Source organism: Myxine glutinosa, chromosome 7 (genome assembly GCF_964187855.1).
Source record: "Myxine glutinosa chromosome 7, kmMyxGlut1.1, whole genome shotgun sequence".
NCBI classification, from domain to species: domain Eukaryota; kingdom Metazoa; phylum Chordata; class Myxini; order Myxiniformes; family Myxinidae; genus Myxine; species Myxine glutinosa.
The window spans coordinates 93,787,569-93,813,585 of record NC_136267.1 but is presented as its reverse complement, the minus strand read 5'-3'; the positions used below and the strand labels follow the sequence as shown (position 1 = coordinate 93,813,585).

At 46.7% G+C, this 26,017-nt stretch overlaps 1 protein-coding gene across 4 annotated transcripts in view; it reads left to right on the top strand.

Moving 5' to 3' along the window:
• Positions 1 to 26,017, top strand: part of ADARB2 (adenosine deaminase RNA specific B2 (inactive)) — a 351,510-nt gene that overhangs the window by 231,949 nt on the left and 93,544 nt on the right. For all 4 annotated transcript variants that reach the window (XM_078782004.1, XM_078782005.1, XM_078782003.1 and 1 more), the window contains 2 exons: positions 16,007 to 16,175; positions 19,704 to 19,852. In XM_078782004.1, the coding sequence (XP_078638130.1) occupies positions 16,007 to 16,175; positions 19,704 to 19,852 (318 nt within the window). The remainder of the gene's footprint in view (positions 1 to 16,006; positions 16,176 to 19,703; positions 19,853 to 26,017) is intronic.

Below are 26,017 nucleotides of genomic sequence, written 5' to 3'. Positions count from 1 at the left end.
GACATGGCAGGCCACTCCATATGCTCTACACCACGGTCAGCAAGAAAGTGTTGGATCATGCGAGCACGATGAGGCCGTGCATTGTCATCTTGGAAGACAAAGTTTCCTCGAAAGGCTGCACGAACAAATGGGAGCAATGTTTCTTCCAGAATGGCCCTGTGCTTGAACTGGTTCAGGTTTCCATTCAGAACAACCAGGTCAGTTTTGCCCCTGGCATGAAAATCAGCCCAAATGGTCACCCCACCACGTCCAGCTTGGACTCTTGGCACTATACAATCTTCGTTGTAGGCTTCATGCACTTGTCTGCACACTCGGACGCGGCCATATTGAGAATCGACCAGAAATCTAGACTTGTCACTGAAGATCACGTGATTCCAGTGTCCTGGCTGCCAATGACGGTGCTCTCTGGCCCACTGCAATCGGCGCTGGTGGTGGTGTCTGGTCAGATGTGGCTTTCTCAGGGGACGCCTGGCACGATAGTCTGCTTGAACCAGTCGTTGGTTGACTAGCCTTCTGGATACAGGCACATTTGTCAGTTGCTGCCACTCAGCCTTAAGCCGATTAGCTGACTTGGTACGCCAATTGCGGACTAACCGGTGCAGCTGGCGATCATCCCTCCTTGTGGTTCTGCGGGGATGTCCTGACCTCGGTATTGGAGGAGGGACACCCCACTGAGCATTTCGTTTCAGGATCTTTGACACCTGACCTTGAGTGATGCCATACTGCCGAGCAATAGCACGCTGTTTCAAGCCGAAATTTCGTAAAGCCACCACTAAATGACAAACAGCATTGTCGAGTTGACGGACCATCTGCAGGGGAAGCGGCAATAATTTTTGTAGATGTGCAGCAGTTGTTTTCCACTAATACAGAATGCAACAACCCTTATATACCCGATTGTGAAGCCAATCGTCAAATGTACCTGTCCGTACATTTTGTCACGTCACCTGTGATATAATCCTGTTATTGACTTCTTGCTGCGACAGACAATCAGTGACATGGTTCTTTCAACAATGAAATCACCGAACTGTAAAAGAAACTCACCAGATTGATATACGGAGTTCAGAAATTAAACCCAAGTCAAGAAAAAAAAATATTCCATATTAAATGCCAAGTCTATATATATATATAATACTTACTTTTTCCACATGCGAAATTTGCATTTATGTTTATTTAAATTATACAATGGACTACAAAATGTAAATGTTTCATGATATTTGTTATATTGTATCACCTTTATCTGTCAATATTGTTGAAATGAAGATCAAATAGCTGTATGTTGAAATATGTTGAAAATGTCAAAACTTTACATGGGGTGTACTTACTTTTTCACGTGACTGTATATGTAATATTTAATACTATTCAAAATCCATGCTCCACAAGGCTGCCCTTGTTGTTATGTTTATAAAGATCATGTGAGCCAAATATGACGTCAATCGGTACTTATTTAGAGGTTGCTCAAAAATAACATTTTTAATTTATCCTGTTTTTTTCAGATGGCAGAAACTCGCAGCTCTTCCACAGTTTGGTTGCTGGGCAAGTCTGAAAAGGAAATAATATGTGGGGGACTACCAACCAAAGGACACACATTGCAGAAAATGGTGTACCATCACATACAAGAACACCATACAGTTCGTGAAAGTGCCAAACTTAGTGTGCAAGCTGTGTGTGCATACTGGGAGAAAGCACGAATTCCAGTGCAGAAAGTAGATTCCTGTGAGCGCCAACTTTTGAAGTTGTATGATGCCTACAAACTGGTAAAGAAAAATAGAACCAAGACATTCAAAAACTATAGAGTGAAGGAGCAGATGTTCAAAGATGATCTTCAATCCCTCTTCGATATCTCACCAAATGATGCGCTTGAGAAAATGACGAATGAAGAAGACAAAGCATTCCTTATCATGCAGCGTGAGGATCCCTCAAGTTCACGTATGGGATCTGTGGACAACACTCTGGCAGTGAAGGAGAACAGAAAGCGTATCAGGCTTGAGAATGAAGATAAAAGAAAGAAGAAACATGCTGCTGAGACTCTAACAGCAATGCAATCTGTTCCATCAACATCGGATGTGGTTGATGATGATGATGATGAGTCTGAGATTGAAAGCTCCGATTCAGGGGACAATGAATTCAAACTCGAAAGTCCATCTTCTGCCAAACAGGCGAAAAAGGCTCCCATCAAGGTGATCACTCCAGCAGTAGTGGCAACTCTGGACAGAGTAAATCTCTCAGATTGACGTGCTATGTCTGTGGCCAGTGCTTTCGCACAATCTCTTGGTCATACCATTGAGGACATTTCTCTGTCACGCAGTGGAATTCGTCATGCTTGAATTCGTGGGAGGGAAATAATGACCACTGAAGAAAAGGCAAATTTCTCATGTAATAGCCCACTCCTACTACACTGGGATGGGAAACTGCTCCCTGATTATACTGGCAATCACAAAGAATCTGTTGATCGGGTAGCGATACTTGTAACTGGTATGAATACCGAGAAGTTGCTTGGAGTCCCAAAAATTCCCCAAGGCACTGGTGTAGCACAAGCAAATGCATGCATACAACTTATTGAGGAGTGGAATGTCAAACAGTTGGTGAAAGGCATCGTGTTTGACACCACTGCATCCAACACAGGGCTGAGAAACGGAGCATGTACCCTCATTGAAGCAGCTTTGGATGCTTTGGAGGTCAATTTGGAGGTCAATGGAGGAATTTGGAGGTTTTATTCATTAAAATTTGTCAACATTTTGAGCAACCTCTAAATATTGTCCAATCAAGCTCAAATTTTCACCACAAACTACGTTCTTCAATAGGAATAGGGGTAGGCTTGTGGAGAAATGAAAATCCAATCTTCAAATTTTTCGATCACCCTAATGATTACTCGTAAATGGATGTGACCGCTTCAACATGCACAAGCATCACGTGATACGCAACAGGGTGAGGTGCATCACGTGATATGGATTGCGTGATCTTTGCTCACTGTGCTGCACTTGTTTGTCTTTGCATTAGTTCAGTTCATGGTGAATTAGATGCCCGAATATGACGGAGGATATCATGAGACAGAAAATTTGTGCTGTACGCTTGTATTCTGCATCTAGAAATTCGGCAGAAGTTCACAGACAACTTGTTAAAGAATGTGGCGGCAACGCAATTGACAGAAGAACCATCGGCAGAATAAACAAGCAGTTTGATGAAACCGGCAGCATTCTTCCAAAACAGTCACCAGGTAGGCCTCATACTGTTCGAACTGGGGAAAGCAGAGCGATCATTCAACAACAACTCGACAGTAACACACCATTATCAACTCATCGTTTATCAAACGTCACCAACATAAGCCGATCATCGATTCGAAGAATACTAAAAGACCTTAATGCGAAACCATAATACCCAGATTAATTCACCAGATATCTGAGGAAGATTTGGACAGACGCATTGAGGCATGTGAGATATTGCTTGGGTTAATGGATATGGACAATGATTTGCAGAACAGGATCTTGTGGTCAGATGAATCCAAGTTTACTTTATCTGGTTCTGTAAATGGTCATAACAGCGTGATATGGGCAGTAGACAACCCACGATTCACTGTTGAACACAATGTCCAGTATCAAGATAGTGTGTCCATCTGGGCATGAATTTCTTCTGGAGGCATTGTTGGGCCAATATTTTTCGAAGAAAATGTGAATGCTGCAAAGTAACTTCGAATGTTGGAGCAGCATGTAATTCCACTCAATGATGGCCAAATGTGGTTCATGCATGATGGTGCACCTGCTCATTATGCTGCCAGTGTACGCCAGGTCCTTGATTTGAACAGTACAGACAAATGGATTGGCCATCGTGGTCTGGTTGAATGGCCGCTGCTGTCTTGTGATTTAACACCCTGTGATTTCTTCCGTTGGGGTTTCCTCAAATACAAAGTGTATGCGAGGAATCCTACAACCCTTGGAGACCTGAACCAATTCATCCTGCACGAGACTGCTCTGAAACAGGCAGAACTGTGTGTCAGAGTGTATCGCCACAGCTGCAGCTGTGCATAGACAGTGAAGGAAAGCAGTTTGAACATTTGAACTGATCTGTTCCATGTATATTAGACTGATTAGACTGTTTAACAAGTAATCATGTTTTGTTTTGCACCAAGGAACAATAATAAACTTAATTGTTTGTTGCAGGTATCGTTCTTCAAAATGTGCCCAGGGTTTCTGGACCACCATGTGTATATGTGTGTGTGTGTATATATATATATATATATATATATATATATGTATGTATATATAACTGTGAGAAATAGTAGAAACTCCACAGTACGAGCAGGGCATCTCATTTGCATTAAATAAATAATCGGGAGGTTCAATCAGACGCGGACGTAGCTTCAGCACGTCGATCTTTAATTTGACAAGCTTTCGACCAACAAAGGTCTTCTTCTTAGTCATCCCCAATATATATATATATATATATATATATATATATATATATATATATATATATGTATATATATATATGTGTAGGACTTCCGTTGAACTTGCGGACGACTAAGAAGAAGACCTTTGTTGGTCGAAAGCTTGTCAAATTAAAGATCGACGTCCTGAAGCTACGTCCGCGTCTGATTTCACCTCCCGATTAGAAATATATATATATATATATATATATATATATATATATATATATATATATATGTATATATATATATATATATATATATATATATATATATATATATATATATATATATATATTGTAGTGAAATCGTATTCGTACTGAACCCGGCCGGGGTGATGCTCGCTGCTCGTTGACACCACTAGGGGCGTGACTATAAGACCCGCTGCTGCGGACGGAGCTCCGAGACTTCTCCTGTGACACGTTACATCTAGTAGACTCGCTAACGGTACGCCTGCATAGAATACCCAGCTTGCTTGCATTGAATGTTATGAATGGACACGATGTGATGTCACATCGTATACTTATTGTATTTCCTACTTTACAGGATGATGTCATGATCTAAATGCAATTAAACCAACCCGTTGGACTAAAGTTGTGTGGACCTGATTGGTTTTCCACAACACTTAATTGCATTTAAGATCTACCGACATGGCTGGCAACAAGACGCTGACGGTGTCCGTATTCTGCGCCAACCCGCAAGCCCCGGATGGTGGCTTGCAACTGAAGCACTGGCTCAGAACATTGGAGAATCTTTTTGATGAGCCTGAGACCGCGCCGACGGCTGCCGCGAAGCTAGCCACACTACATTCAAAAATCGACTACCGGGTGTACAACTCTATCGCTCAATGCGTGACGTATGACCTCTCCATCGCGGAGCTCAAACGGCTGTACATAAAGGAAAAAAGCCCGGTGTATGCACGATATTTGCTGCAAACGCGACGTCAGCAACCCAACGAGGCGATGGACCACTACGCCCAGGAGCTCCGGCAGCTCTTGCTGTACAGCGTCAGGGAGCCACGGACTCCCGCGCAGGCTCAGGATGATCGTCTTTTAGATGCCTTCATTGCAGGGGTCTCCTCCCAGGAACTAAGGCTCAAACTCTTAGAGAAGACCGACCTGACCTTCGCTACGGCACTCGAGCAAGGGACAGTATACACTGAAGCGCGGATGCAATCGAACACCTATGATCGCACGCGCCTCTTGGCGGGCACCACACTACACGCCCGGCCAGAGAGTGCTACCGCCGAGGACGCGGATCCGCTCGCGGAACTCCGGGATGCTCCGGAGGAAGACCCAGCCCTAACGGCTGCCGTTACGACCAGACCCAAGGCCTTACGCGGGGCTGCATGCTTTTTCTGTGGGGGGCCACGCCATGCCCGGGTCGTGTGTCCGGCACGAGACGCTATATGCCATTTGTGCTCGCAAAAGGGACATTACGCGAGAGTGTGCAGGAAAACGGCATGCGGCTCGCGGCTCATTGACTCGCGCGGTCGCGGTCGCGCGGGCGCGGCAACCTTGAATGGGCTCATTGCGGAGCCCGAGAGCCGAGCCCGAAACCCGGCGCCTTACCCGACTTCGAAGGGGAGGGCCCCTCTCTGCGGGCCCCTGGGCGCTCAGACGTCCTTGGCGGGCGTCACCGGACAGCCACCACCGTCTCATCCTCCATCGGGCACGAAGTACGTGTCCTTGACCAAACTCCGGGCCACACAAGGGGCTTTGAAGCCTCGCCAAGCCCCAGCGGAACGTTCTCCTCATGTCGTCCACGAGCTAACGGTGGCCCACGCCCCGACAAAGGCGATTCCAAATACTACGGAAGCCTTTTGCTGCCAAAAGTGTCAAAAGGCGATTTCGAATACTACGGAGGCCTTTTTCTGCCAAAAGTGTCAAAAGGCGATTTCAAATACTACGGAGGCCTTTTCCCGTCAGAATTGTCAGATTTTGAATCGCGAAACACCGGAATGCTTGGAAAAGCCCTCTGATGGCGTTAATGGATTCCCCATGGTCAACGCAGACTCCGGCCACGACCGCAAAACTGCTGCTGGCGTAGGATCCACCCGCGAGGCTGGTCCGACCCATTCGGGGGGCTCAGTCCCGCTCCCAGCAGCCTCGCCTGGCCTGGCTCAAGCCCTTATTCCCCTCATGGTCGAAGGCCATTGTGTTCGGGCCTTGGTGGATACAGGGTCTACGGATAGTTTCATCGACCAGCGGCTTGTGCTCAGGCATGGATGGCGGATCTGGAGGTCTACGAGACGGATCTTCATGGCTTCCCAGGGGCTTCGACTCAGCACAAAGGGGGAATGCCGATTGAAACTCGTGCTAAAGGGACGGGTTTTCCCTGATGTACACCTTATGGTTTTACCCGCATTATGTGCTGATATTCTGTTAGGACACGATTTTCTTAAGCTGCATGGACGTCTGGTAATGGAGTTTGGTGGGCCTGACACGCTTGTTGTGGGGGCGGACGACGCGCTTGCGGTGTGCGCCCTAGCGCAAATGGACGTCCAGCCGCTTTCGCTGTTCCCCAATCTAACCTCCGACTGCACCCCTGTCGCGGTGAAATCACGGCGCTACTCTCGCGCAGACATGCAATTCATTGCGGACGAAACGGCTCAGCTCTTGAAAGACGGCATCATAGAACCTAGTAGGTCGCCGTGGCGTGCCCAGGTCTTGGTGGTGCGCAGCGAGGCCCATCGCAGACGCATGGTAATCGACTATTCCCAAACGATTAACCGCTTTACACAGCTGGATGCCTACCCCCTTCCGGGGATGGACGCGCTAGTGCAACAGGTGTCCCAGTATTCGGTCTATAGCACTCTCGATCTCCGTAGTGCGTACCACCAGATCCCTATCTCTAGGGCGGATCGTATCTATACCGCCTTTGAGTCGGGGCAGCGGTTGTACCAATTTACGCGATTGCCTTTTGGGGTAACGAACGGGGTCGCTTGTTTCCAGAGGGCCATGGATGACCTCGTTGCGCGGGAGCACTTAACCGATGTTTTCGTCTACCTCGATAATCTTACGGTTTGTGAATATGACCAAGGGCACCATGATGCTAATCTGAAGCACTTCCTTGAGGTCGCGCAGCGGTATCACTTAACTATGAACGAAGATAAGTGCCAATACTCCCTACGCACGATAGATCTTCTGGGGTACACCGTGACCCATGGCTCTGTCGCTCCGGATAAGGAGCGTCTGCGACCTTTGCTCGACATGGCCCCTCCCTGTGATCGGGCGTCCCTGAAGCGCTGCTTGGGCTGTTCGCCCATTACTCCAAATGGGTGCAAAGTTTCTCCGCGAAACTTTGCCCCCTCGTGGCCTGCGACACCTTCCCCCTGAGTCCGGCCGCTTTGGCGGCCTTTGAAGGCCTTAAGGCCGATATCGCCCGAGCCGCTGTAGCGACAATCGACGAGAGCGGCTCGTTCGTCCTCGAAAGTGACGCCTCGGATCAGGCCATCGCGGCGACCCTCTCCCAAGGGGGGCGTCCCGTGGCTTTCTTTTCACGGACTCTTACCACCGCTGAGCGGAGACACTCGTCCGTTGAAAAGGAAGCGTATGCGATCGTCGAGTCTATTCGGCGATGGCGCCCGTACTTACTCGGGCGGAGCTTCCAAATCATCACGGACCAGCAAAGCGTTGCGTTCATGTACGACACCTTACACGCCCAGCGCATTAAGAATGAGAAAATCACTCGCTGGCGTATCGAACTCGCCGACTTCTGTTACACCATCAAATATCGCCCGTGGAAGGATAACCAGGCCGCCGATGCCTTATCACGACCGGCTACATGTGCGGGTATCACCTCTTTGGAGGGCCTACGGGTGCTGCATGCCACGGCGGGCCATCCCGGCGTAACGCGTTTCGCTCATTTTGTGCGGTGTGGGAATCTCCCATACTCGATTGACGATATCCGCCGTATCTGTCGCGACTGCGCTATCTGCGCGGAAATCAAACCGCGTTTCTATAACCCTCCCATGGGGACTCTGGTGAAGGCTACACGCCCGTGGGAACGCTTGGCGATGGATTTCAAGGGCCCATTGCCGGTGTCGAGCGGCTCTCGCTATCTGCTCACTATCGTTGATGAGTACTCGCGATTCCCCTTTGCTTATACGTGCGCGGACATGACTGCTGCCACGGTGATGCGATGCTTACAGAACTTGTTCTCAATGTTCGGTTACCCGGCCTATGTCCATACCGACCGGGGTGCGGTCTTCTTGTCTCAGGAGGTGCGCGGCTATCTGCTCCAAAATAACATTGCTTCTAGTTACACCACGCCGTACAGACCCCAGGCTAATGGGCAGATCGAACGCTTCAACGGGATTATCTGGAGGGCCGTCATGCTCAACCTCCGGACCCTCGGCCGGGGCCTCGATAAATGGGCTTGGTCGCTACCTGCGGCGTTGAACTCGATCAGGGCTCTCCTGAGTACGGCAACCAACCAAACTCCCCACGAGCGACTTTTCCACCACCCCAGGAGCTCGGGGTGTATACGGTCTTTGCCCAGTTGGCTCGCTGGGCCCGGGCCGGCCTACCTTAAACGGGCGGTTCGCGCGAGCAAGTACGACCCCCTAGTGGACAAAGTGCAGATTCTCCAGGCTAATCCTGAGCATGCTCGTGTGATGACGACTGATGGCCATGAGACTACTGTCTCCGTCCGTCACCTTGCCCCTTGCGGGGTCGACGACCTAAGTAGGGAATCGGACGAACCGATCGAACCCATCTATGAGACTATGGCCTCTCCCGACGCTCCCATCGCCGAAAGTCTACCGACCCTCCCCTCGCCGAGACTACCTGGGCCCGACGACTTGGAGTTACCCCCTTCGTCACCCGACCCTGTTGGCGCCTCCGATGCCGGGGACACAGGGATATGTGATGCCGTACCCAGGGAATTTCGGACGCGTGCTGGCAGAGAAATTCGCCGCCCGGCCCGTTACGGTTGGGTCGACTGATGTTCCGCACCCTGTTCGTGCTGACGCTCACTCGCTTTTAGCCGCGCTGCCGTATGATTCTGACGGGGGGAGAATGTAGTGAAATCGTATTCGTACTGAACCCGGGGTGATGCTCGCTGCTCGTTGACACCACTAGGGGCGTGACTATAAGACCCGCTGCTGCGGACGGAGCTCCGAGACTTCTCCTGTGACACGTTACATCTAGTAGACTCGCTAACGGTACGCCTGCATAGAATACCCAGCTTGCTTGCATTGAATGTTATGAATGGACACGATGTGATGTCACATCGTATACTTATTGTATTTCCTACTTTACAGGATGATGTCATGATCTAAATGCAATTAAACCAACCCGTTGGACTAAAGTTGTGTGGACCTGATTGGTTTTCCACAACATATATATATATATATATATATGTATATATATATATATATACATATATATATATATATATATATATATATATATATATGTGGGTGTTACCCCATTGAGGCATAATCCACAAGCATGGGACCAGTGGGTCTATTGATGGTATGGGCGTGGCGTGCGCTCGGTTGTTGGAACCACGCCCCTTTAAGAGGATCGGGCGGAAGTGATGGGAGATATAAAAATGCATGAGTTCCGGTCGGGTTTTAGTTCTGCTGAAATAAAGGAGCCTTGAACAAGTCAAGTAGTTTTTACCCTCTCGTTGTCCGCAACTCCTACATTGGTGACCCCATCTTGTTCTTGAACGTTTTCGGAGCTTCGAACGAACATGGCGAGAAGTGCAGTTTCGATTAAACTGCTGGAGTTTTGGGAACGACAGGCGGCCATTTGGTTCGCACAAGCTGAGGCCCAATTCGCCATTCGGAGCATTTCTACTGATGACACTAAGTATTATTATGTCGTGTCTGCGCTCAGCGGCTCCACTGCGACCAGGGTGGTGAGCGTTCTCCAGGATCCTCCAGTGGGTGGCAAGTATGAGATGCTAAAGATGCTGCTGCTCGAAACCTTCGAGCTCACTGAGGCCGAGCGCGCCCGCCAGCTCCTTTCTCTACCCGGGCTGGGCGGCTCCAAGCCGTCGGAGCTGATGGACCACATGTTGTCTCTCCTGGGCAGCCACCGACCATGTTTTCTCTTCAAGGAACTGTTCCTGCAGCAGCTGCCAGGACAGGTACGATCAGCCTTGGCCAACTCGTCTGTTAAGGATTTCCGTGCCCTGGCCAGGGAAGCAGACAAGTTTTTCTCCGCCAGACAGCAATGTAGTGCGGCTGCATGGGACCCCGGACCCGTCAAGCCTACGCCGCTGGCGGGCACCGTTGCAGCCACCATTACGGCCCAGCGGCGGAAGGCCCCAGGCTTGTGCTTTTACCATGCAAGGTTTGGGCCCAATGCCAAGGCATGCCGGCCACCCTGCGGCTTCAGTGAGTCAGGAAACGGGGTGGCCGGCGCTCATTAACTGCCATGAGCGTCGGCCGTTAGGGCAGTTTGTTGTTCATTTCGGACACAGACTCCGGACGTCGTTTCCTCTGTGACACAGGGGCCCAGGTGAGCGTTCTACCTGCGTCGGCATTGGACCGGGAGGCCGGGAGTCACGGCCCCACCCTGGAAGCCGCCAACGGCAGTGCTATTCAGACTTTTGGCAAACAGACCGTGGCACTGTGCTTTGGCGGGCAGCGGTTCACGTGGGATTTTGTCACGGCGAGGGTGTCCACCCCCTTGCTGGGCGCTGATTTCCTCTGCGCCAACGGCCTATTGGTGGATGTCAAAAATCGGCGGCTCATTAATGCGGAGACATTCAGTTCTATTCCATGCTTGCTGAGCGGGTCCGCCTCGACGAGGCTTGCGTGCATGCTCTCGACCTCTGATGAGTTCACCCGTCTCCTCACTGTGTTCCCGGCCCTTACACGGCCCACATTTTCGGCCGTTGTCATCAGACACGGGGTGGAGCATCACATTCCGACCACCAGCCCACCTGTCTACGCCCGGGCTCGACGTCTCGACCCGGGGAAACTTGCTATCGCAAAGGCGGAGTTCGACACGTTGGAGCGTCTTGGCATCATGCGATGGTCCGAAAGCCCGTGGGCTTCGCCTCTCCACATTGCGCCAAAGCCAGGTGGCGGTTGGCGCCCGTGCAGGGATTACCGCCGCCTTAACGGCGCCACTACCCCTGACCGCTACCAAATCCCGCACATGCAGGATTTTTCTGCCCGCTTGGCCGGTAAAGTTTTTTTTCTAAGGTGGACCTCATTCGTGGTTACCACCAGGTCCCCGTCTGGCTGCAGGACGTTCCTAAGACCGCGGTGATTACACCGTTCGGGCTTTTCAAATTCCTCCGTATGCCTTTTGGGCTCAAGAACGCGGCCCAGGCTTTCCAGCGCCTGATGGACAGCGTGTTGCGGGATTTGCCATTTCTGTTCGTCTACCTGGACAATATCCTCATCGCCAGCGCTTCCAGGACGGAGCACATGCTTCACCTCCGAGCGCTCTTTGAACGCCTCAGTCAGCATGGCCTGATCATTAACCCGGCCAAGTGCTTGTTCGGGGTGGCCTCAATTGACTTTCTCGGCCACCGCATCACGAGGGAGGGGGCCATCCCACTGCCGTCTAAAGTGGAGGCTGTGAACGGTTTTCCGCGCCCCTCACCGTCAAGGCCCTGCAGGAGTTTTTGGGCATGGTGAACTTTTACCATCGTTTCGTGCCCCATACGGCCCAGCTGATGCGGCCCCTTTATGAGGCCCTCAAGGGCAAGCCTACCAAACGTGTCATTGACTGGACCGAGGAGATGGCCAAGGCTTTCACAGATGCTAAACGGGCTCTCGCCAGCGCAACCATGCTGGCGCATCCGTCGCCCGATGCACCGATTGCTCTTACCATGGACGATTCGGACTACGCAGTTGGTGCCGTGCATGAGCAGTAGGTCAACGGGGCCTGGCAGCCACTTGCTATTTTTATCCGGCAGCTCCGCCCTAACAAATGAAAGTATTGATGAGTCCAGTCCTTCGATCGTGAGCTCCTAGGCCTCTACCTAGCTGTCCGACACTTCCGTTACCTGTTGGAAGCCCGCCCGTTCACGGCGTTTGTGGACCACAAGGCCCTGGTTTTTGCCATGGCCAAGGTCTCGGAGCCGTGGTCTGCCCGTCAACAACGCCAGCTCTCCTTCCTTTCCGAGTTCATGACGGACATCCAACATGTTGCTGGGAAGGATAATACGGTCGCCGATTGTCTCTCCCGGTCCATAGCTGGCGCGGTTCACCTTGGCATCGACTACGCCAGCATGGCGGCCGATCAGATCTCTGACCCGGATGTCCAGGCCTGCAGGGCGGCGGTCACGGGGCTTCGACTATCTGATGTGCCGTTGAAGGACACAGGCACCACGCTACTGTGCGACGTATCTTTGGGACAGCCTCGCCCCGTCGTACCCACCAACTGGAGACGGCTGCTGTTCAATGTCGTCCACGGTCTTTCTCACCCGGGCAGGAAGGCGTCGCAAAAGTTGGTGGCGGCAAAGTTCGTTTGGCACTGGCTCAGGAAGGATGTGCGCGACCGGGCCAACACCTGCATTGAGTGCCAACGCTCGAAGGTGCATCGCCATACCCAGGCCCCGTTGGTGCCATTCACAGTGCCCGAGCGACGGTTTGACCATGTTAATGTGGACCTGGTAGGGCATCTCACCCCTCGTGGGGATTCATCCCCCTCCTCACGATGGCCGATAGGACCACCAGGTGGCCAGAGGCCGTCCCGCTCACATCTACAACGTCCGCCGATGTGGCCCGGGCATTCATCGGCACTTGGGTTGCCCGTTTTGGCACCCCCTCGGACATCTCTTCAGACAGGGGGCCCCAGTTCACTTCAGAGCTCTGGGGTGCTGTTGCCCAGGGGTTGGGGGTAAAGCTCCATCGCACCACTGCATATCATCCCCAGGCTAATGGATTGTGTGAGAGGTTCCATCGCTCTATGAAAGCTGCTCTCAGGGCCAGCCTCCGGGATGACAGTTGGGCCGACAGACTCCCGTGGGTCATGTTGGGCCTCAGGACAGCCCCTAAGGAAGAACTCCAGTCCTCATCCGCTGAGCTCGTCTATGGCCAGCCGCTGCGGGGTCCCGGGGAGTTCATGCCTGACGCCACAAGCCCCTGGTCCGCTGCCTGTCAGCGGTCGGTTCTCCGGGAGAATGCCAAGATGTTTGCACCGGTGCCCACATCTCAACATAGTTTGCATCAGGCCTACATCCCACCGGATCTACGTACAGCGGAGTACGTCTTTGTTCGCCATGACACACACCGGGGGCTGCCTTACGACGGGCCTTTCCGTGTTCTGGAGGCCGGGGACAAGTCCTTCGTGGTCGACATCGGCGGCAAATCGGACCACCTTTCGGTGGACCGCCTCAAGCCGGCTCACTTGGACCTAGACCAGCCCCCTCGGTTGGCTCAACCCCCACGGCGAGGCCGTCCCCCGTCGGGTAAGTCCCCAGTTGGCCCACCTACTGCCAAGCCGCTAACAGTCCCTGCTCGGGTCATCAGGGGTCGTTTCGGCCGGGTGGTTAAGGCCCCCCGAAAACTGACATTGCCTGTGCGAGTGAATTCTGGGGGGGCGGCGCATGTGGGTGTTACCCCATTGAGGCATAATCCACAAGCACGGGACCAGTGGGTCTATTGATGGTATGGGCGTGGCATGCGCTCGATTGTTGGAGCCACGCCCCTTTAAGAGGATCGGGCGGAAGTGATGGGAGATATTAAAATGCAGGAGTTCCGGTCGGGTTTTAGTTCTGCTGAAATATAGGAGCCTTGAACAAGTCAAGTAGTTTTTACCCTTTCGTTGTCCGCAACTCCTACATATATATATTTATATATATATATATATATATATATATATATATATATATATATATATATATATATATACATACATGGCCATATATACATATGCCATATATATATATCAGCAAAAGTACCCGAGGTTGCCGGGTAATAATGAATCGCTTCCTGACGGGAATATGATATACGCATCATCTCGAGGGAATTAAAAAAATAGATCGCAATACAGTGGACTCTGATGCAATGGAGTGACACCCTATCCCATGGAAGTTACACTCACAAACTGCTTACGAAGTACCAGGCTATGCTTCTGCAATTTAATATACGATTCGTGTAAGACAATGACATTATTTTGCTCCTTCAGCTGACAGTTTCGTTCAGTTTCAGTAACACACACAGCAACACACACACACACACACACACACACACACACAAACACACACAGTAACACACACACACATAGTAACAGAAACACACAGTAACACACACATAGTAACACACACACACACACACACACACAAAGTAACACGCACACACAGTAACACACAAACACACAGTAACACACACACACACACACACACACACACACACACACAGTATGTGTAAGTGTATCAGAGATAAATCTCATCCAGAAATTTAACGAACAGAATTATATTCCTGCGTGGGCTTAGTGTGAAAAAATTCTGACAACCCTGGACTTGAAGGATTTGGTCCTGAAAACATGCACAGCCTGAACACCAGAGCAACCACAATCTTTGGCTCATACCAAAAAGGTTTGTTTTGTTTTTTGGTTTTTTGCCTCAAGCCTTTTGGATGTGAAAACTGCATTCGTGATTTGTTGCATCATGGGATCAAACAAACTTGTTCTGAGCCACATGGAATGGCATTTACATTACCATGGAATGGATTTTTTATATCTTTTGACAAAGTGTCCTACCAATGTCTGATCACAACAGGTATAACGTCGCCGGTTGAGAAGTCACGAGTATCCACATGGCGCATTGCTTGCTTTCGTGAACATTTGTCGGAACCTGTGGTTTAGGCCTGTGTTCAAAGCCTCATTGGCGACCGTAGAAAATCCCGTTATCATAACTTCATGCTGTTGCTTTATTTCTTCTTTTTTTTCCCAGGAAGAGTATCAATCTAGGCTGTCTGCTTGTTATACATGAGAACTACATGTGCAGCACAGTGCTGTCTCAGCATAATAGTATGTAAGATGGGATCCTTCATCTTCGATTGTTTCAAGTAATAAACTTTCTCGAACTAATAGAAACTTTAAGGGCCGATCTTCCCTTCGATCGTTATGCTCACGGATCCCATGTATTCAATTAACCCACAAACTAACAACACTTTGCCATCGCACCGACTTCAACATGACATCCCTGAAAACGAACGTGCAGCTGCGTCGGCCTCATTTGTTGTTGCTGAAACCTCTTCCCTTGATGATTAAACTGGGAGTCACAATATGGAGTTGTAATTATGAGTCTTAACTCGTGCAAATTGCCATTACCACTTTGGGAATCTTGGGAGTTTGAGGCTTTGTGCCTCACTCACCGAACCTACCAAGTTTAGCTCTGCAATTGTTTTGCTTTGTTTTAAAAGAAGATTTTAAGATAATCCAATGGGATTTGTAAGTTAATTATAAAATGGATGTACTGGATTTTTGCAACATGAAAACTGTGGAAAAGCTCCCGACAAGGTTGATGAAAAGCTTGTGCAATTAATCCAATGATTCAAGAGAAGGAAATTTTGAACTTTCTTTTTTTGATGTCGACACTTTTGAAACCTATCTACCCTAAACCGTAAGCCTACACTAGGCCAACGCACCTTGCCCTGTCCTCCAGGTCGCGACGTGAAGGATGCACGGGTGGTGTCCATCGCCACGGGCACCAAGTGTATCAATGGGGAATACATGAGCGACCGTGGCCTGGCCTTGAATGACTGCCATGCTGAGATTGTTGCACGTCGAGGCCTACTCCGTTTCCTGTACTCACAGCTGGAGCTACTCTCCAGGTGGGTTTGCACTAATGTCACAAGTCCAATCAATGTTCTTTGTTGTACGAAACTTGCTTCATTCGCAAGTTCAAGCTTCACTTTATGACTCCCTCGGTGCTGACGTCCTTCAGCCTCTCCCCTTCAACCCTCCTTTCCCTGACCTTCCCACGTTCTCGTCTGTACACCTGGCACCATATGTTCTCCAGTACGAAATGAAGGGTGTTGCGAACAGAGTCCATTCTAGCTGTGCCAGTTGTTTAATTGACAAAATGTCAGGTTACGGTTCCACAAGTATGATTGTATTGAGACTTCAACCATCACGTGACTATTTAACGAGCTTCATTTGGCTTAAACACACCTTTACCATTTACCTTGACATCGTGAAGGGTTTGCAAGAACGTTTCCCACTTTGAACTTACTTTAAAATGAGTTGTACGGAATGTGCTCGACTGGATTTGGCAGGCTCCTCTGGGTGTGGTTCAAAGGATCGGAAGAACATCCTCCCCTTTCACCTTCTCGCCCCAGTGCATGACATCTTCTTTTTGAAATTGAAATGAACTTAAAGTGCAATAAATTATACCTTCACTTTACTCACCTATTTCTCTACAGTCCTCCTCCTTCACCCCATTCCTTTTTTTTTCTTCTTTTTTTTTGCATACAAGATCGAGGCTCGTGTAAGAGCTAGCATTAATGACAAAAAAAACAAACGCATAAGACGAAATAAAGTGAGCAGGAGACAAGAAAGGTGGGGCGAGAGGGGGAAGCACACAAGTAAAACATTTGAGAGCAGGAACATCGGGAGATCTGTGGGAGGTAGAGGGCTTGGGGGGAGGAGGAACAGGAAGGGGGGCGGGGGGATGGGAGAGGTATAAAACACATGGACACTGCTAGGACTTCCAGGAAAGAAGTCGGTATTTCAAAAAAGTGGATCTGGGGTGAAAAGATCAAGGTTTTGGATGGGGGAAGACAAGAGATGTTGATGAACAGCTGTTTGAGGAAGGTGTTTCCCTTCCCTAAAATCCTCAATCCACTTCTGCCAATGATCCTGTTTTGATATTTATTAATTGTTTTTTTGATATTTATTTATTGGTTTGTTGCCATATAAGTTCAGGATTTTATTGATCTAACACAAGCAGGAATTCCGTTGAAAGAGGAGGGAACAGAAAGAAGAATGGAATGAATGGATGGCTTGATGTCAGAAGCTGATAGCGATGTGTAATCAGGTCAGAGGGAAGGGAGCCCCTTTGATGGAAATCAGTTGAGGCAATTGAGCAGCATAGAAGGAGAGGGCAGCGCCACGGTAAAGGTTACGGACAAAGAGGCAATGTAATCTGTGTATTTGTTTGTGCAAGACATTCATTCCCAAGAGGCACCACAATTGCTGTTTGGACAGCTTGATGTGGTTTTCCGCAAATATAAGCGACAAACAGATGGACAGGTAGAACTCCATTTGAAAAATCACAAATGGTGGCATTTTCCTTGACTACACCTGCTATGGCAGTCAGATCAGGCGGTGCAAACGGTGAATCATCTGCTTATCTCCCTTTTGATTTCTGGGATGGGGTAGAGTGGGCTGTGCATAATGCGTCAAACAGCACATGGGGCACAGGAATCTCCTCTCAGATGTGGGAATAGTTATTTAGGGTCTCCTTAGAAGGGTGTAGGTGCAGCGATGGGGACGTAGAAGGGTATGGAGGTTGGATGGGGTGGGAAGATGTGGTGGAAAGGACTATGAACGTTCAAGGACTCAAGCAACATGTATGGTCAGAGTGAGAATATTTTTTTCTTGATTTATCGTTGCTTAAAATTTAGCTAATTTCACATTCCTTCAGGAAATTTCATACTTTCCAAACAAGGCTTTGATCTTTGATCTTTTCTATTGATCTTTTCTTTTCTATTACAACCTTGATCTTTTATACACCCGCTAATTCACCCCAGATACACTTTTTTTTGAAATTCCACGTTCTTTCCTGGAAGTCTGGACTGGACTCTACTCTCTGTCGCTCCATTCCTCATCCCTCAGATCAGCAGTCTGCAGCCTCCTCACTCTCTGCAGACCTGGACAAAATCACAGACTGGGCAAACAAGTGGAACATGTCTTTCAATCCTGACAAAACTCACACTCTTACGATGTCTCTCCGAAAAGACCGACTGGACAACCCTCCCATCCACTTTCTGAATAATCCTCTCCAAGAAGTTCTGTCACTCAAGCTTTTGGGTCTCACTATCTGCCATGATCTTTCCTGTTTTCCTGGGAAAACCACATTTCAAATCTGGCCTCCAAAGCCAGTCGCCGACTGGGCATCCTCCTTCATGCGAAGTCCTTCCTTGGCACACCTGAGCTCCTCACCACATACAAGGCTTTCATCCGCAGCTCAATGGAATACTGCTCTCCTCTCTGGGCTGGTGCTCCTGCCTCACACCTAGCTCGTCTTCACGCTGTTGAAGCCAAAGCGTTCAGAATCATTGGAATCTCCCGCGATAAAGCTAACTCCAAGGGCCTTTCACTCACTCACCGCAGGCAGGTTGGTGGTCTTTCCGTCTTCTACCGACTCCTCTCCGGCCTTGCCCCTCCCCCCCCCCCCCCCCCCAGCTCTCTCTGGGCTCTGTCCCCCAAATATTCCTACAGGTCGCACAAGATCTGCCTGCAACCCTCTTATGGTTAAACTGCCAAAATCAAGACTCTCTGATCACCTTCACTCCTTCATTCCTCTTTTCTCCTGCCTCTGGAACAAACTCCCTCACTCTCTTCAATCCCACTCCTCCCTCCAGGTCTTTAAAACAGCTGTTCACCACCATCTCTTATCTTCCCCCATCCAAAACCTTGATCTTTTCTACCCCCGCTAATTTCATCCCAAATCCACTTTTTTGAAATACCTTACTTCTGCCCTGGAAGTCCTTGGTGTCCTTGTGTTTTATACTTCTCCCCCCCCCCCCCCCCCCTTCCCACGCCTCTTCCCCCAAGCCCTCTCCCTCCCACAAATCTCCCGATGTCCCTGCTCTCAAATGTTGTGTTTGTGTGCTTCCCCTTCTCTCCCCATCTTGTCTACCGTTCCCTCCTTTTATATATTTTGTTTGTCTGTTTGATTTGTTTGTGAAATAAATGTTATCTCTTTCACGAGCCTCGATTCTGTATACAACAACAACAAAAAAAAGTCCTTGCAATGTCCATATGTTTTATACCTCTCCCACCTCCCCCCAAACCCTCTCCCTCCCACAGATCTCTCGATGTCCTTGCCCTCAAATGTTGTGTTTGTGTCCTTCCCCCTCTCTCCCCATCTTGTCTACCGCTCCCCTTATTATATGTTTTATGTGTCGGTTTGACTTTTTGTGTGATTAATGTTAGCTCTTTCACAAGCCTCGATCTTGTATACAAAAACAAAAAAAAAAAGGCAAAATGCAAACAAATATATTCAAACTTTGAAGCATTTGGTTTAAATGTCTCTCCATCTCTTTCTCTGTCTTCCCCCCCCCCCCCCCCCTCCCTTTGTCCCACTCTCTCTCGATCTTTCCTTCTCGCTCCTCACCCTATCTGCGTTGCTGTAGCAATAACGAGGAAAGCAGACGGAGCGTGTTTGTGAGGCGTGAGGTGGGAGGATGCCACCTCAAAGCGGACATTCAGTTCCACCTGTACATAAGTACCTCGCCATGCGGCGATGCACGCATCTTCTCACCACATGAGGCATCCAATGAAGGTAAGGCAGCACATGTTGTCAAGGAATAGCAGCTGGCAATTGGCCTACAGGCAGCTTTCTGTGGTCCATTTGAGTCTACTTTATGCTCCAGGATCTTTGTTCTTAAATATACACGAGAGAGAGAGAGAGAGAGAGAGAGAGAGAGAGAGAGAGAGAGAGAGAGAGAGAGAGAGAGAGAGAGTGAGAGTGTGTGTGTGTGTGTGTGTGTGTGTTCTGTCCTGAGGTTGCTAGGCTGTTGACGCAAATTTGGAGACCTGATGTTGCACGCAATATATTCTACGTGCAATAATGTTGTATGCTATATTTTGCACGCAACATCGATGACCTACTTTGGATTGTTTTGTTGAGAAATAATTCGCAACTTTCAGATTGTAAAGCTTTAAAAAAAACAAGAATTAGTTTGTGTCAGTAAAGAGTAAAATGGCCTAAATTACATGCTGGACATTCGTTCACGTTTGGTTCCACGGTGTGTCCGTCGCACTGCCTCTCACCATGAAACAGGTTTGCCGGAAGGCTGTTTGTTATAACCATCGGCCGAGACTCATGGAAGAGCTTTCGAGGAATAAGGAGAGGCCATAAAAGAGACCCTGCAAGGACACGGACAGATGCATGGCCCTTCCCTGCAGGTCTCTTTTTAGGTATTGGCCTTTCACGGTTTCTGTAGCAAAAATTTGGAGATAATCCCCCGCCATCCATCCTGCCCATCGTCCTCGTCGTCGTCGTCCCCCCCCCCCCCCCATCCCCCTCCCAAAAAAAAGAAGCTGAGTCTGCACCGACTGGGCCTTCTCAGCACAGTGTGCTCTTTAACCCCAAACTTTCCACCACGAGCGACAGAAGCAGAATGGCTTTGAACCCGTAGTGTCAGAGCCCAGGATATATTTACAGTCATACCACTTGCCATCATTCTCAATATCGCTCCTTATAATTTCACAATACGGTAGAACGCTTACACCATGGATCTTTACTCGGAGAAAACGCTGAGATTTGACACCTTCTCCGGGCATTAATTAAGCTGTATTGTACAACCAGCAGCATAACCCAAGTGAAGAATGATCAGCAGAGCTTGTTCTGAATCGGAGTTCACAGTTTTGCTTGGCACCTGCAGTGTTCCTCCAATGTGGAGCTGATTAGGGCTTCATTTAGCAGTGATATATTGAAATACTCTTTGACTTGCCTAATTTGATTCCTCTCATATTCAAGAAATGTAGCTGCTATATGGATTTTTCAGTTCAAGCTTCCAGGCCTCGATGTGTCATCGAATATAATTTTAGGTCCTCACCAAGTCCCGGGTCGAGTTTCTCGTTGCCATTTGTGCCTGATTTAAACCTAATTTAAACCCACGACGCATACGCTTCCATTTGACAATCGGTCGAGTATTAATATGTAAGCGTCACGGTTTTTTTGTTTTTTTAAAGATCTTGCCTCACCCTTGCAAATATCTACATTTTTATGGGATCCAACAAATAGCAACAAAACATATTAAACACCTGGTGTCTCAAATAAACACAGAGACGGAACCCCTAACCCTATCCTGCTAAGGTTTCAAAGTTGACTTGCACCTGCAGTTAGCTTTCATCAATTCACACAAATGTCTACATGGGGAAGGAGTGCACAGGACACAGGAGCAATAGTCATAGGGGAAGCACTAGTTTAGAAAGGGGGCATAATATTAGCTTAAAAGTGATGGTATTAGTATTTTTCTATTTTACATATGTACACAAATATTGCGCACACACACACACACACACACACACACACACACACACACACACACACACACAACAGAGGTGGATACTTTGAGACCTGGTAGGTCTCCGATCCCTCTCTTGAAACCCACCCACGTGTGGAGATAGCAGCCACACGTGTACACTCTCAAACATGTATACACACCCAAACACACACGAAGATGGATACTTTGTGACTTGGGAGAGCTCCATTCCACCTTCTGAAACCCGTAAATGGACATAACAACGAAGGAGGGAGTGAGGATATGGTGGTAATTGAGGGGAGGGGTGGAAGGAGGCGGAAACGATGTGGTTTTGTGTTCATCGATGAAAAAATAGAAAAATTATGTTTCATGAAAAAAAAATGAAAAACATGATGAGAAATGCAATTTCACGTTTTATAAAATCATTTTATTAATTTGTTTTATTCCAATAAAGTTGCATGACCATCGCTAATGTGCAAGTTAATAATAAAGGGATGAAGATTTATTAATTCAAATGGAAATTAGAATGGCACTCGGTGGAGCGCATACCTCCACCAAGGTGAGCAGTTTACATATTGTAACTCACTGATAGGCCGGATGTGGATCTGGATTCGGACCTTAACCAAGATTGAATTGACTCGTTATTGTCACCTGGCTAACACAACCACCAAAGTAGGGGAAAAAGGTTGATACTGGGACACCCCCCCAAACCCACTGGGACACCTAAAATGGGGCTTTTTGACTGGAAAAGGGGGTGAAAAGGCACAAAATCGCTGAAAAATGGCCCAAAAGTCCTAAAATAGTTGTTATTTTGCCCCAAATCGTGTGTTTTTTAAAGTGGGTTTTTGGGAAATCATGAACGTTTTTCCGCCATACACTCTGCTAGTTTCGAGTGGTGATGCCGATAGGCTTCACCCTCGAAACGCGCCGTGTTTCGACGGGCAGATAGTGAAATATTGTTTGCGGTCCTTTGGTTCTTTGGTTTATTACCCCTCCTTACCAAGGATCCCCAGCTTATTATCCTCCTGTTTATTATCCCCCAGTCAGAGTCCCCCATGCGATTAGGTTCTCCCCGGCGACGGAATACCGGCAGAGCTTCGAAGAAGCGAACCGGGATTACGTCATGACCTTATAGCATCATGTATCGAGGCGATCCTTTGATTAATTATCCTTCTGTTTGGGATCCCTATGAGCAAATTAAATTTAGTAGATTATCTATACTTCCATTGTACATCCCCCCTTTAGCAAGAGGCATGATATCCAAAAGGAACCGATGTGTTCCCATCATTATTTAAATATCGTTTATCATCATATGCACCAAGTGCCTTCTTAAGAACTTTCTCGGAATATATTTTATGTTTATAACTTCTTATTCCTTTAATATTTCTGTACACAACCTCCTTTGTATCCATCGTGTTTTTATAATCATCAAATCCGAGAGTTTGTTTTATAACCCCCTTCTTTATTCCCTTTAGCTTTTTACCAGTTTCAAGTTTATCCCCATCAAAATATCTATACGCATATGACTTTGCTCTAAGGCCAATAAATTCACTCATAATTTTTCCTCCAAGTTCATCTTTAAATTTTCCAATAACTTTTTCATTGGCTTTTGAGAAGGCCTCTTTCCTCCCATCTTTAAACCCAAGGTAATTACTCGTGTCATATACTTCAGAATTATTTATCATGTCTTTAAAAACATCATCAGTTTTGATATCCAATATAAAGCTGTCTGTGTCCATATACATCAGCTCAACTTTTTCATTATATTTTGGTTTCAGATTCTTATAATAAAAATCATACATCAAGGACTTTGATAAATCAAGAACTGTAGTCCCAATGTAGATCGGCTTATCCATTTTAATTTCTTCCCTTAGCATATTGATCCCACAAAAGTTTTCATCAAAAATTGTTATACTAGCAAAGTTTGGCTTGTTGATTAACCTAGAGGCCTGTTTCCATGTTGTTGTTAATCTGATATCCCTCCTATTTCTAACATTTTCCATCGTCTTACCAAACACTGAATTATTCATTAACTTATAAAAATCTTTCTCAAATGGAGTTGTTCCCTTTGTTCTCATCTGAGTGTTGTAGTCAATATATTTTGCCAACCAATGACTCTGCTTAAATTTTATTATTCTATGAATTTTTTCCACAACTAATCCGTTATTGATACACTGAAGAAGATTTCTCTGGTGGAGAACATAATTCTTTTTATCAAATAATGTTGTTAAAAGTTTCTCTGTTGTTGTCTTAACATTAAATGACTTTTGATAATCACTCAACCATTATTTTTGAGGCGTACCCTTTGAACAAGCAAATGGAAGATCCTGATGTTTTGAATGGAGTTCTTTTGGGTATTTTAAGTCGACTTCAAAATAATACCCAACCTTCCAATCATCAAGATCCTCTTGCGTGTTATTTAATAGCTCATTAAAAACTTCTTGTTCATCTTTCTTTGGAACCCATTCTAACCCACCATATGGAACAGCTTGGGACATTGCCCAACCATACAAGTTATTCGCATCATAATACATCAAGAAAGAGCTCTTTTTCTTGGAATCATAATCTTGAAGATACTTGTTGTTTGCTTTCGCATATCTCTTTTTACAAACCTGGGAAATTCCTCCACGTTTTGCCTTCTCAATCATTAGGAGCATATCAACATCTGTAATTAAATCAATTTCTTGTTTCGTCATCTTTAACATTGCGCTCCATGCTAATCCTGGAGATGTAAAATAATGTGCTGGGTCTAGTTCATATCCCTTTAAACAAATATCACGGAATGATTCAAAAACGTCAGCCAAAAGAAGGACATCCGTTTTCAAATACAAATCATGATAACCCCCCATGTTTTTAATCCCATGTTCTTTCCAAACATTTTGAGCGTGTTCATATTCTTTATCCGTTATCCCAATATTGTTGAGTTCATTCCAAAAATCATCTTTGCTTGGCAACTGTGTATCGTTGAACCTTTCAAACGAATCCATGTAGTCATATGGATAAATTCCCTTTTGAGTTAATAAATTTGTGTTTTCAAAAGCTCCTTCAAGATTAGGAAATGACTTTAGATTGTTTACAAGATTTCCCAAACCACTTGCCATAAATTTAAAGGAGTCAAGAAATCTTATTTTGGTTAATGGACTTGATGGGATTATCTTTGTGTAAGAAATATAATTTTGATCTGTACTTGGAATTGCTGTTATTTTTCCAGTCGTTTTTGCCAACTCTCTTATAAAAAGATGTGTGTCATAATGAGAATTATTATGTAGAAACACAGGTATAAACTTTGGTTTTTCTTTAATTTTTTTATTCTCCATGATAATTTTTGTTAATCGAATACAATCATTTTCAAGATTTTCTACAAATTTTTCAGGAGCCTTTGGCCCCCGGTATCCAACTACTTTATTTAATTCATCACCAATTCCAGATTTAATATAATAACAGAAACCACAAGGAATGTGCTCTTGATATTTTCCACCATCATTACATTTTTGTAGGATGCTCTCAAAATCAGCATATATAACAAATGGGTGTTTAATTGTTTTCTCTGTGTCTTTAAAATAAATTGAAGAACCCTTGTCTGGCATCTTAACAACCGTTGATTTATGTTCACTACAATATTTAGAATGTCTTCCTAACCGCTCCTTTGTCTTAAACCAATTTAGACATCTTGGGCACACATGAATTTTGTTTGTTCTCTTTGTTAACTGTGTTCTTACTAACTTTGCAAAATCTTTAATAAGTACATAATGTGAATTATCTCCATCCTTTATCAAAAGAAGATTAATATTTATTGTCTTCAGATCTCTTGAGAAATAAATTGGTTGAACATTCAAATTATCAGTTAACCCATAAACATTAACAGACATGTTATTTAACTTTTCAAATCTCTTTACATCTTTAACTTTCATCGGCATCTGAATATTTCCCAATTTTAACTCATTCTCATACTTATAATATTTTGAAGCTCTATGTGGATTTTTCCCATGGTCAACTGGGTGAAGATGTGCAAGAATAGACCAGATAAAACATTTATTATCATTATTTTTAATATTGATTATAGCCTGTTTCCCCCTAATTTTTTGTGGAAGATCAATGTAAGATGATCCACTAAGAGGCCCAGAGCTAACAACATGAACATCAACAGAGTTTGTTCCACCAATAACCCCTCCACTTTGTACACCAAGCATTGCATCCCAACCACTATAATCATGGCTTTCTAACCCGGGGTGTAAATCTTCTCCAAAATCTTCAAAATTTTCATTAGCATTTACAATATATTTATTATCACACCTCTTATAAATATCATGAGTCTCCCCATCTTTTGTTGATTTATAGTTTATCCCAAAATAATATTTAAATGGACCCATTTCCTTAAAAGTTTTTTCAAAGAATTTCCTAAGTTCAGGTCTAATATTCCCAAAGTTTTCATTAAAATTATCTGTATCTGATTCATC